Below are 12,716 nucleotides of genomic sequence, written 5' to 3' on the forward strand. Positions count from 1 at the left end.
TGGGTATGAGCCCTTAGGCCTACTATAGAGCTGGCATAAGTGTTGTTCTAAGTGCTGGTGATGCAGTGTGTAATTTATAGAATGCTCTGTTAAATCTGCAAATGTGTGCTCCAGCCAGAGTCTGCCCATATGCCCTCCCACCTATACAGTAGGCCCTATGTAAGATATGCACATGTTTACAAACAGTGCATAAGCATGTATCTGGCATGTATGTGCTATTATTCTAATTATTTACATGCATAATCAGCACATAAATGTTAGCGTCTGTCTTGTAGCGTTACCCTCATAGACTCTGAAGTGCAAGCTGGGGCTTGCGGGGGGTTTGTCAAAATATTTTGCTTTAATGACCCTTCATTAATGGCATATGTGAATTAAAACAGAAATTGGTTTCTTCAGATAGATCATTCTACCTGTTACTTTGGAGGCAAGCAGTATGGTAAGTCTACGCTATTCTGAGAAAAATCCCAAGTCATAAAGTTTGCAAGCTGGGAGCAGCTGCAGTACTGCGTGTGCTAACCGTGCAGATGCCCAAAATATTCCTGTGGGCATCTACATGGTTAGCATGCACTAATTTTTAGAATGTGCTAAAAACGCTAGCTCACTTCAGTAAACAGGGTTCCAAAGGTGCTAAATAATCCTTTATTATTGGTCTTCACTAGACTTGACACGGGCCATGTTTTGGCCAAATGGCCTGATCAGGAGTCTAAAGCAAAAATATATAACTATTTTTAGAACACCACATACACATATAAAAATATAAACATGATAAATGCACAATAAATAAACTAAAGAGAGATGTCTAAACAAAATCACGGTTTCCAACCCATAATACTATCAAAACAGATAATTAATATGTAAAAAAAACAAAACAAAAAAATCCTGTATCTCTCAAAGGAGGATAGATTGATTCCCAAACAAAATTTTCAAATAAATAAGGTTAAAGAATGGGAGGGGAGGGGGAGGAAAGGGGGAGGGTGATGGTGGTAATTACAGAATCATGTAACCCCATGTTAAACAAAAACATAATATTTAGCACCTTCGGAGTTCAGTTTTAATTTGTGTCACCGCTGCTGTTTTCAGTTTTTGAATTACCTAGTGTAATGTGTAGGAAGTCAAGGATAAGGCTGGTTCCCTGCTTCTGTGCCATTAGAACAAACTGGTATGTGGCATCATAATAGCTGATTCTGTAATGAGTTTTAAATCTAACCTGAAAACTTGGGGCCCTGTTAACTAAGGTGCACTGTTATTTTTAGCATACGCTAAACACTAGAGTCACCCATATGTTCCTATGGGCGACTTAGCGTTTAGAGCATGATAATCATTAGCGTGTGCTAAAAACGCTAGTTCGCTCTTAGCACAGCTTAGTAAACAGGGTCCTTGGTGATTTCAGATTTCCTATATAATTCTTAATTCATATTAATACATTTCGTTAAACACCATTACCATCTCTATACTCATGTTTTCTAGATTTGTACCCAGTCACATTTCAAAATTCTCTTTGTTGAGGTAGCTCCTGTGAATTTTGGCTGCTGAGGAAAGGATAGTCTTATGATTCGTATTGCATGTATTTTTATGAATGTATTTTTATTGTTGATTTTGGTCCCATGTGACATTGATTCCAGTGGCAAATATGGCTTAAAAATGTTTTAAATAAAGTCCCATTTGAGCTGTTAGTCCTTGGAATTCATAGGAACTCTGCTAGACAAGACTCAGGTAAAATCATTTCAGTCACAAGAAAGGATCATCAAGAGACAGCAGACATCAGCCTGGTGTACTCTGAGATTGCTAAACCGCATGTAACGCCTTAGTATGCCACTGGGGGAAATCCAAAAAGGCACCTGTTTTATAAATTCAACAGAGGCGCCTTTGTGCCATATAAAACGGGCAAATCAGAATCCTTTGCAGTAACTGTAATCTGCTCCATTTCTCACTTTACAAATGCATGGGCCCCCATCTCGCCCAGTAATAGAATAACAAAAAATAAAACACAATGAGACTATGGTCAGACCACAAAAGGGGGGATCACTCATAAATCTTGGACAATGAAGTATTGTGATATCTATTCAAACATCAGATCCAAGGTATTTCCTTAAGTTCCCCCATAAACACCAAGAATTCATCCGGTGGCTTGAGTGTGCTGATTCTCCTGGCTGGACCCAGTTACTGATGATTCTCGGGTCCTTCTGCTTCAGCTCAGATGATTATTTTTTTTCAGTGCCTCGAGAATCGGAGAATTCCTCTGACTCAAACTTGTGGCATGTGGATTGGTGGTCGTATTGGTGGCATTTGATGTGTCCTGCCGTCTTTCCTTTCTTTTACAGGTAGCACCACTTGTGACTGTGCAATCCTTCTCTGTTTTGTAATCTTTGTCCCCGGTGCAAGTCGCAGTTCGACATATCTCGTGGCTTTGCAAGGCCTGCTCTGCTCAGGTCGCCGCTTATATTCTCTCCCATTGAAAGTTCAGGGGTCTTCCTTGCAACGGCGCCGGTTCTCCAAGGCAATGCTTTTTATGCACGCCCGTGCATACATGCCCTGGTGCCCTCTGATTTGGTAGGCTGCGACATGTTCATCCAAGAAAGCAATGGTAATCAACAAAAAGAGCAGACATGTAGTTTTTATTCACTGCTTCAGCTCCCAGGTCTATACAAACACGCCTGACATGGCCATGTTTCACCAGCTGATGAAAAATCCAAATGTCACCAAACTAATGAAAACTGTATCTCTGACCTATGCTTCCATGTCGGGAGTGTTTGTATAAACCTAGGAACTAAAGAAGTAAATAAACAGGCTAAACAGACTATATAGCTTGGCAGAGTTTAAAAGGGGGTTAGACGGTTTCCTAAAGGACAAGTCCATAAACCACTTCTAAATGGACTTGGGAAAAATCCACAATTCCAGGAATAACATGTATAGAATGTTTGTACGTTTAAGGCCCTTGGCCTGGATTGGCCGCTGTCATGGACAGGATGCTGGGCTCGATGGACCCTTGGTCTTTTCCCAGTGTGGCATTACTTATGTACTTATGTCCTCTACTTGGCTCACTTTTATTACATAGAGCAGTGATTTAACCTATTGTGATGTCATAGTGGCTCATTCCACCAATAAGAGCCAACCTCTTTAGTGATGTCACAATGGCTTGATTGTATAGAATGTTTGTACGTTTGGGAAGCTTGCCAGGTGCCCTTGGCCTGGATTGGCCGCTGTCGTGGACAGGATGCTGGGCTCGATGGACCCTTGGTCTTTTCCCAGTGTGGCATTACTTATGTACTTATATAAAAATTGCATCTTCTGCATTTTCTTGGTTACTGCATGTTGACGTGTTCATGACATCATGCCATTTAGGTGCGAACACCTCCAGCAAAGCACGCACATTCCAGTGCAGGTGGCTTGGTCCTGCTTGGAAGATTGATGGTCCTCAGGAAACAGGTAGCAGCTATAAGCAGGGGCGTAGCCAGACACCCAGTTTTGAGTGGGCCTGGGCCCAAGATGGGTGGGCAGAACTCTGCCTTGTCCCACAAGTGATATGGTCTCGCCCTCTCTCACCTGCATGCCATATAGAGTTATATAAACATCCCCCTCCTTTGAAATAGCAGATTTTCACTGGCAGCGAGCAGCAACTAATACACACTGTTCATATTGGCTCCACAGCCTTCCCTCTGCTACAACTTCCTGTTTCTGCATAGGCGGGAATACCTCAGAGAGAAGGCTGTGGGGCCGGTGCGAGCGGTATGTATCAGTTGCCACTCACTGCAGGCAAAGACCTGCTATTTACAAGGTATACAGGAAGGACAGTTGTTGGGAGTTTTTGGCTGCTGGGGCTTGGGGATCCCTGCCAGTCACATCATAGGTGTGCTGCTACTGGGTGGGCCTGAGCCCAAAGTGGGTGGGCCTGGGCCCATCCGGGCCCACCCTTAGCTACACCTCTGGCTATAAGTGATTCTTTTTTCTTCAGCCTCTAGTGCTGTTCCTGGATCCAGTTCAGATAGTGATTCTGGTTGCCCTGCTGGAAATACACAACTGTGCCTAGCTTCCCTTTTCCAGCTTGGTCCTAGGAGTGGGTAGAACAGGTTCCTCATTCCTACTGTCCCGGTCACAACACAGAGTTAAGCGTCGGCTGTCATTGCTAGTAGCTCCTAAGTTTTTCTTTGCAGATTGTCTTGATTAGAGCAGCCAGGTATCTCTGTCTTTTCTATTTGCTGGGGCTTAGATGTCTAGGAGCTTTGGGCTGTCGATTTTATATTCCTGATAAATTCCCTCCAAAACTAAACTCCTCCCCTTATTGAAATACTGGACTCAAGAGGAACTCCTTCGGTCTAGTAACCAGTGATGTTATTGTAAAGTAAAAGTATATTATAGCAGACCTCTAGGTATCCTGGAAAGCACCCTTAAAGCAGGACCCTATTTAAAAAAAAAAATTATTTCCTTAGATAATTTAGGGCCCTGTTTACTATGGTGTGCTAGCGTTTCAAGTCTTGCATAAAATTAGTGCTCACTAACTGCGTAGGCGCCTATAGGAACATTGTGGGTGCCTACACAGCACGCGCCAACAGGGCCCTTATTATATTAGCTGTTTTGCAATGAATACTATCAAATTAACAATAAGTTGATTACATTTTTTGTTGAGCTGTAATGCAATCTGTATTTTTTACTTTTAGTTTTTAAATGTATTGTTAATTGTTATTTTGTAGATTGTATTTTTGCATATTTTGTATTGTTTAATTTGATTGCCTTGAATTATAATCTGCTTTGCACTGATTTTCTGGCTAAACAGACTATAAACTATAAATTTAGGGGTCTTTCACAAAGGCGCGCTAGCATTTTTAGTGCGTGCTAAAAATAAGCACGTGCTAAACATTAGAGATGCCCACATAGTTCTATGTTTCTCTATACGCTCAACTTCTCCAGTAGCTTATCCTTTATCTTACTCAGGTCTAGATGATCAGACTGTCATAATAGGATCATCAGATCAACGTATCCACCTCCTAATTGGCTAAATATTTCTTCATGAGCCAAGCATATTTATAGAGGTGGTACCGTAATCCTCATTAATCCCATCAGTATTTTTTTTTGTATATATTTCAATATTTCTTATATATATTTTTGATCAATTAACGGCCTTCATAAGCATTCTTAGACTTTTTCTTAGTCTTAATTTATTCTGTTATATATATGTCAGACTTATTTAAGAGATAATACTTAGCTTATCAGCTTTTCAGCTACATTCCATGATATGCGGGGGAGACTAATAATAATCACCAACATAGTCTACCAAAAAAAAAAAGAAAAAAACCACCCACAGTGTGTACAAACTACAGTCTGCTGTTTTTTTTCTTTCCTAAGTACAAGGAAGACTCCCTCGCATACTGCTGCTTTGCTCTCCCACCTCTGCATCTGGTACTGCACAGGCACTAACACTGCAAACGTCTTTCACGCACAATTCCCCATCGTGTACAAACTTAGATTGTGAACCCTCCTGAGACAGAGAAATACTCAGTCTACCTGAATGTAACTCACCTTGAACTACTACGGAAAGCAAATGAACAGATGCAACATGGCATTCGTGGGGCAAGTTTCACAGGAAAATGAGCCTCTAGTTGCATTTTATTTTTATTACATTTGTACCCCGCACTTTCCCACTCATGTAAGGCTCAATGCGGCTTACATGGGGCAACGGAGGGTTAAGTGACTTGCCCAGAGTCAGAAGGAGCTGCCTGTGCCTGAAGTGGGAATCCAACTCAGTTCCTCAGGACCAAAGTCCACCACCCTAACCACTAGGCCCCTCCTCCACTGTTGCTACTTCTATTTCTGTTGATGGCTCTCTCATTCTCCCTGTCTCCTTGGCTCGAAACCTTGGGGTCATCTTTGACTCTTCTCTCTCCTTCTCTGCTCATATCCAGCAGACCGCCAAGACCTGTCATTTCTTTCTTTACAACATCCGTAAAATCCGCCCCTTTCTTTCCGAGCAATCTACCAAAACCCTCATCCACACCCTTGTCACCTCTCGTTTAGACTACTGCAATCTGCTTCTTGCTGGCCTCCCACTTAGTCACCTCTCCCCTCTCCAGTCGGTTCAAAACTCTGCTGCCCGTCTCATCTTCCGCCAGGGTCGCTTTACTCATACTACCCCTCTCCTCAAGACCCTTCACTGGCTCCCTATCCGTTTTCGCATCCTGTTCAAACTTCTTCTACTAACCTATAAATGTACTCACTCTGCTGCTCCCCAATATCTCTCCACACTCGTCCTGCCCTACACCCCTTCCCGTGCACTCCGCTCCATGGATAAATCCTTCTTATCTGTTCCCTTCTCCACTACTGCCAACTCCAGACTTCGCGCCTTCTGTCTCGCTGCACCCTACGCCTGGAATAAACTTCCTGAGCCCCTACGTCTTGCCCCATCCTTGGCCATCTTTAAATCTAGACTGAAAGCCCACCTCTTTAACATTGCTTTTGACTCGTAACCACTTGTAACCACTCGCCTCCACCTACCCTCCTCTCTTCCTTCCCGTTCACATTAATTGATTTGATTTGCTTACTTTATTTATTTTTTGTCTATTAGATTGTAAGCTCTTTGAGCAGGGACTGTCTTTCTTCTATGTTTGTGCAGCGCTGCGTATGCCTTGTAGCACTCCAGACAGTGAACAAATCTTAATTTGAAACACAAAAAGGAGTGACACAGGCTTCACATACTGCAGCAGGACATGTTTACCCATTCCTACCCTAGCTGAGATAACATTTAATCATCTCTGTGACCTCATGTGCAACTTTCTTTAAATTAGTCACCTTATCTTCTAACTCCTCTTACTCTCTTACCTATCTATATGTTCCATTTTTGCTTATACCCTACGCTACTAGAATGTTCTACTGCATATTGTGATGACATTGTAAGTAGTATACTAGGCCATACTATGTATTGTTGGAATATTTTTACTGCTGTAATTGTCTATTGTTTATGTTCGAATTATTCTTACTGTACACCGCCTTGAGTGAATTCTTTCAAAAAGGCGGTAACTAAATCGTAAAAATAGACACGCACACTCACACAGTGGAAGCATAACTCACTCACATTTTCAGTGTAATCTATAAGCTCTAGGATTCTGACTGCTTTTGCCGAAGCTTTGTTAGAAAGAATACTAAATGACTAGATCCAAATGTCTGACAAAATATTCGATAAATCATGGAAGACAAGAACAGAGCAGAACACTAGTTTTACAGGCTGTTTTTTTTTTTTTATTGTGTGACAGCAAGAGAAGCATAGCGCAAAGGAGTCGTAGCCCAGACTTACATCCGTTAGCCATGCGGGTGCTATGAAATGGTCTCCAGGCCTGATTTTATGCACAGGTCGATGAAGCTTGTGCCTAGTTGGCAAGGTTTTGGGGAGGGGGGGGCAGCAAAGTTCCTTTCTGCTCCAGACCTCCAATCCTCCTTCTGTCTCTAGTCCTAGGAACCTCCATGGGAGACCCCTTCCTAAACTTCTGCTCTGTTCCCTCCTGCTGTAGACCACAGCAGGGCTTCAACTTCAGATGTAGCAGAACTGTCATTAAAAGACAGCGAGTACAGTGAACCCTGTACTAAAGGCTTCTGAGGGGGAGGCAGAACCCTGGACTGACTCGTTGTCTATTGACGACAGCAATGTCATGAGAAGGAAGGGAGCCGGGTAAGAGATTACCTTGAGGTGCATTGAGGAACTGAATCGAAGGTCCATGGGAAAGAGAACTACTTCTGCTCAGATTTTCCCTAAGTGGGTGGGTGGGACTAAGGGAATCAAATCAAGATGTCCAGGGGGGAAAGAAGAGGAGGTGGGCACCGAACGTGCCTGATGATGACAAAATCTGGAAACTATTAGTGGTCTCTTGTGTACTCCATGAGCTTCATCAGAGCCAGCCAGGTCTCTTCTGCTGTGGGGATGATCTGATTGGCCGGCAGAGTAAAACCATAGCGACCAGTGTCCCGTAATTCAAATGTGTAGGAGTACTTGATGCCCTGGTTGTAGGTCCAGTCAATGGTTCCACCACTGGCTTGATCTGGCAAAACAGACAAACATAAAACATCAGACAGAAGGAACAGATAATGCAATTGCGGGGATATAGAAAGAGCAGGTGGAGTGAGGGAGTAGCCTAGTGGATAAAGCAGGGGGGCTGGAAAGCCCAATACAAATCCCACTGCTGCTCTTTGTGCCAGTCACTTCGTTCTCCATTACTTCAGATGTAAACAGGGGTGGGCTGACCAATTCGGGCAACCGGGCAGTGCCCCAGGGTAGTTGGAGGACTCAATACCTCCTCCCCACATGTCCGACATCCCTCTCCCCTCCTCTCATTCCCCCCCCCACCCCATTTACCTCAAAAGTCCCTTTCTTCGTACAGGGCCCCAGCTGTTTGATGCTGAATGGGACCATCTGTCTGCCGCAGCCCGCCCCTTTCTGATGTAAGTTCCTGCTTCCACAAGGGTGGGCCGCAGCAGAGAAGTCCCGGTCAGTGGCAGACAGCCAGGGCCCCTGTACAGAGAAAGGGACTTTTGAGGTAAACGTGAGGTGGAGATGTTGGACCTGGGGACAGGAGGGAGGGGGCAGAGATGGTGCATCAAGGGGAGGGAGAAATAATGAGAGGTAGAGATGTTACATCAGGTGGGTGAGGGGGAGAGATGTGGGACCCAGGGGCGGGGGGCCCAGGACCCTCTTATTGCCTGGGGGTACAGATCCCTGTCAGTCCGCTAGTGGGTGTAAACTTTGTTTATTAAACCCTCGGGGGACAAGAAATACTTTATTGTATCTGAATGTAATTGATCTTGAGCTACCAAAACGAAAGTATGAACTAAAAATAAATAATGATTACTGTTACAACTAACTTTAAACAATCAGATAATGAGCATCAGAATCCCTGGAGATCCTGTGAGAAACAAAGATTCTTCTCCAAAGATGCAGTAAGATGTGCATAATAGCAGGTATATTCAGATGCACAATTTGGAACTCGAGCTGTGCAGGGCAAACGCTAAGTTCACTCAGGGCCGTGTCAATACGGTAAGCAAGGTAAGCACTGCAGGGGGGCACCTCCGTTCACTTGCAAAATCTTTATTTGTGATTCTCCTCTCTACCCTGCCCTTCCCCCTCTGCATCAGAAAGTGAAGGTAGCCCAGCAATGCTGAGGTAGACACCTCTGCTGAAGTTGCTTAAAAGAATACGACGAGTTTCTATATATGACCTTGGTGTGTGAACAATTTCTCATTCGGGGTGAGCTTGAAGTGAACAACATTCAAATTAAAGAGAATAGGTTTGGAGGGAGGTGTGCAAGTGAGACTGGGGAGAAATAAAAATAAATAGTGTAATTGTTAAAATCTGTAAGTGGTTCAAAGTTTTTGTGTTTTTTTCTGAGCATCATGTACACCGAGAGGAGGGCATGATGTGTGCATAATTATCAGGTATTCTGGGATAGCTACAGCTAAAAGCCATTTCATTGGCTGATGGTTTCAACAGTAGTTTCAAAGAGGAAGAGCTGGTAAGTGAAAATCTGATTGCTTTTTTTTAAGTTTTAAAAGTATTTGCATTAAATCTAATTGCAGAATTCAGGTGCTGGAAGTCTGTACTTGGTTGTCATATGCTCAGATTTGTTTAAATCATATGCAAATTAGTTCGTTTTTGGGAGGTTCTCATTTGCATATTTATGGGTAAAAATTGATGGAAATGTTTACAGCCTTAATGTTAGGGCATAGCTTTGATCAAAACTGTGAAATTTGGTCCAAAAACGAAGGGTTTATCTAGTGTTTTTGACTAAAAATTCCCATTACAGTGTCTGTATGTTAATCTGCATTCAAATAGAGCTCTCTGATTGGATGATCAGCTCTTGTTAGAAATCTGCCCGGGAACAGAGTGAGAGCAGGTTTGGCCAAGAGAGACATGCAGCTGTGAGCTCCGTGTGTGTAAGGGGGGGGGGGGGGGCGCCAACTGATAGTCTGCAGGGGGGCACCAGAGACCCTAGGCACTGCCCTGAGTTCACTAGCAGCAGATGCAGATCACCAGTATTTATAGTTAACTAGTTTTGAACATTGTTGCTGAGAAACAAGGTATCAAGACAGCAGCACCTGCTACCCCGATAACTAGTGCTGTCTGGGCCCAGTCAGTGATATTCAGTCACTGGACAATGCCACTAAATATCATGTCTGATCACCCTGTCACTATCCATGTAGTGCCAGGGTGGTCTGAGTGCAGAGCCAGAAGTTTTCCGGGTACTGCCAATATCAGGAAATGTCAGGAAGGCACAAAACAGACAAAAATCCTGCAACATTATCCTACCAAATTTGCTGACTTTGTACATATTAATAGGGTTACCGTATGTCCAGTTTTACTCTGACATGCCCTCTTTTTGAGGACACTGTGGAGCCTGCTCGTTTGTCCGGGTTTGTGGACCAAAGGGGCGGGCCCCTCTCCTCCCCTCCTTTACCTTATTATCATTCCCTGGTGGTCTAGTGGCCTCTTCGAGGCAGGAAAGAGCCCCTTCTTTCCTGCCCGGCATGGCTGCAGACCTTTTGCTCCCGGCGCCACTTCAAAATGGCTGCCAAGAGTTCAAGCGGCAGCCTCGCAAGACTTCCGCAGAAGTCTTGCAAGGTCATTAATTGTGTGTTATTAAGTGCAGGTCCTCTTTAATGCGATGAGAGCTGTATTAGTAAGGTGAGTTAGCACACTTTAGAAAATCTTGCCCTAAGTGTTCCATATCCTAGCGATAGGGCCTGAAGAGAGGAAAGCAGTATTTCCTGTCAGTACTTTACACTCCATCTAGTGGTAAGCAAAGAGAATTACAGATGAGGAAGACAATTGAGCTTCAACTGTTTGCCCAGAGGGGGGTGCTCTACCTTGGATGATCAGTTGAGCTTCTTCCTGTAGTACTGGTTTTAGTACTGCCTGGGACACATTTTTTTCACAGAAACGCTCAGTGCTAGATTTGAAACTTTGAACTCTTATGGGTTCTCTTGTGTAAGCAAGTGATGGAAGAACCTAAGTAAAATAAATGAAGCATGATACACTCTACCTCTGCGGTTATGAACTTCGGTTCAAACCTCTGTATTAGCTGGGCCACATCATTTCTCTTTTCCGGGACCCCCCCCCCCCCCCCCCCCCAATAATTAATCATAAATCATTTTCTATGTCTGTCTGCTACAACCAGATTAAGCTTAAACACATTTTTGACTCCAGATAACTTACAGATGGTAGTGATGATGCTCCCGTATCTGTACTGGGTGTTGTAGCGGGATGCCAGGGCATCAACTGCAACCTTAGCCAGAGCATTCTGCAAAGAGAAACCCAAGATTGCTTGGAATATTCAAAAACACAGCTAATACAAGAGCAAGTCTATTGAAAAAGAAGATTACTAATAAGACTCCTGCAGGTCCAGATGCTTTATGAGCTATTCCAGTATGAGCAAAACGACCCGTACAGTAAAGTGGAGTTCGCCTACCTCTGACCCAAATGGTGAACCAAAACTCTTCAAAGTAAATTCCAGGGAACCTCAAGAGTTTCATTGAAAATAAAATCATCACAAATCTCCCTGAGGCTTATCCTTTTGTTTGCCACTAGCTGGGCAAATGGAATGTCCCACCTGGGCCGTGGACCACCTCTGCAGGTTAATCCAGTCATGCAGTAATATGAACATGCAGTTCCTGACCAATGCAGCACATATTAAGGTCAAAATTCAGGTGCTAAAGTAAAATATTCTCTCCCACTCCTTATCTGCTATATTAGAACACACCAAATGTTGTTTAGCTAATGGGAAACAAGGAAGAAGGGCACCAGGGTTTTGGCAATATGAGATTTGGATAAAGAAAATGTTGATTCAAAGAGTTTCAAGAGTCTGATTACATACTGGAGGATATTTGATGGTGCATTTCTCCTTTGGCTACGGGCCATATTAGGCTAAACGGTTTCAACCCACTCTGTGGGAAAAGAATTGGTCTTGGTCATAATGTTCAGTTACTTTCTGAGTGCTCCAAAAACTCACTGTAGATTTGGCCTCATATATGACCGCTACGCCAATACCTACACTGGCTACCCATTAAAGCATGCATATCCTTCAAGATATGCTCCCTAGCCTGCAGAATAACTTCTGGACTAGCTCTGGAATATGTGACAAACCTAATAGAACTACCTATATGCAAAGCAATCAAGGGTGCAAGAACCCATCTCGCCCTACTCTTTCCCAAATGCAAAGGCCTGAAATACAAATCTTCATATTCAACCAATTTTGCATATATTTGCCCCAAGCTATGGAACTCAATACCAAGGGACCTAAAATGTACAAATAACTACTTAGCATACTGAAAACATCTGAAAGCCCACTTCTGTAGAAACTTCTTCTTTGGTGAACCCACATAGTCAAACAGACACCAACCAACCAGTGGTGTACCAAGGAGGGGGCGGTGGGGGCGGTCCGCCCCGGGTGCATGCCGCTGGGGGGGTGCCACGCACCTGTCGGCTCTTCGTTTTCATGCTTCCTCTGCATGGAAACGAAAAGCCGACAGGAGCGCGGCACCCCCCCCCCCAGCGGAGTGCACCTGGGGGGGTTCTTTCACCGGGGGATCATGCTGCACCCGGAGGGGGGGTTATTTCACTGGGGGGGGGTGTCGCGCTGTTCCGGGGAGGGGCGCTGCACCCGGGGGCGGGGCACATCGGCGATCCACCCCGGGTGTCAGCGCCCCTAGGAACGCCACTGCAACCAACATTCCATGATACTTGA

General features: G+C 44.1%; 1 protein-coding gene across 1 annotated transcript in view; it reads right to left on the reverse strand.

Annotated features, from left to right (window-relative positions):
* Positions 1 to 7,267: 7,267 nt before the first annotated feature.
* LOC115478702 (carboxypeptidase A1-like) overlaps positions 7,268 to 12,716 on the reverse strand; it is a 34,293-nt gene continuing 28,844 nt past the window's right edge. Inside the window, exons 10-11 of the mRNA XM_030216228.1 lie at positions 11,189 to 11,273; positions 7,268 to 8,021 (exon numbers count right to left, since the gene is read on the reverse strand). Coding sequence (XP_030072088.1) covers positions 7,840 to 8,021; positions 11,189 to 11,273 — 267 coding nt within the window. The 3' untranslated portion in view covers positions 7,268 to 7,839. The remainder of the gene's footprint in view (positions 8,022 to 11,188; positions 11,274 to 12,716) is intronic.

The sequence above is a fragment of the Microcaecilia unicolor genome, chromosome 10 (genome assembly GCF_901765095.1).
Source record: "Microcaecilia unicolor chromosome 10, aMicUni1.1, whole genome shotgun sequence".
Taxonomy (NCBI): domain Eukaryota; kingdom Metazoa; phylum Chordata; class Amphibia; order Gymnophiona; family Siphonopidae; genus Microcaecilia; species Microcaecilia unicolor.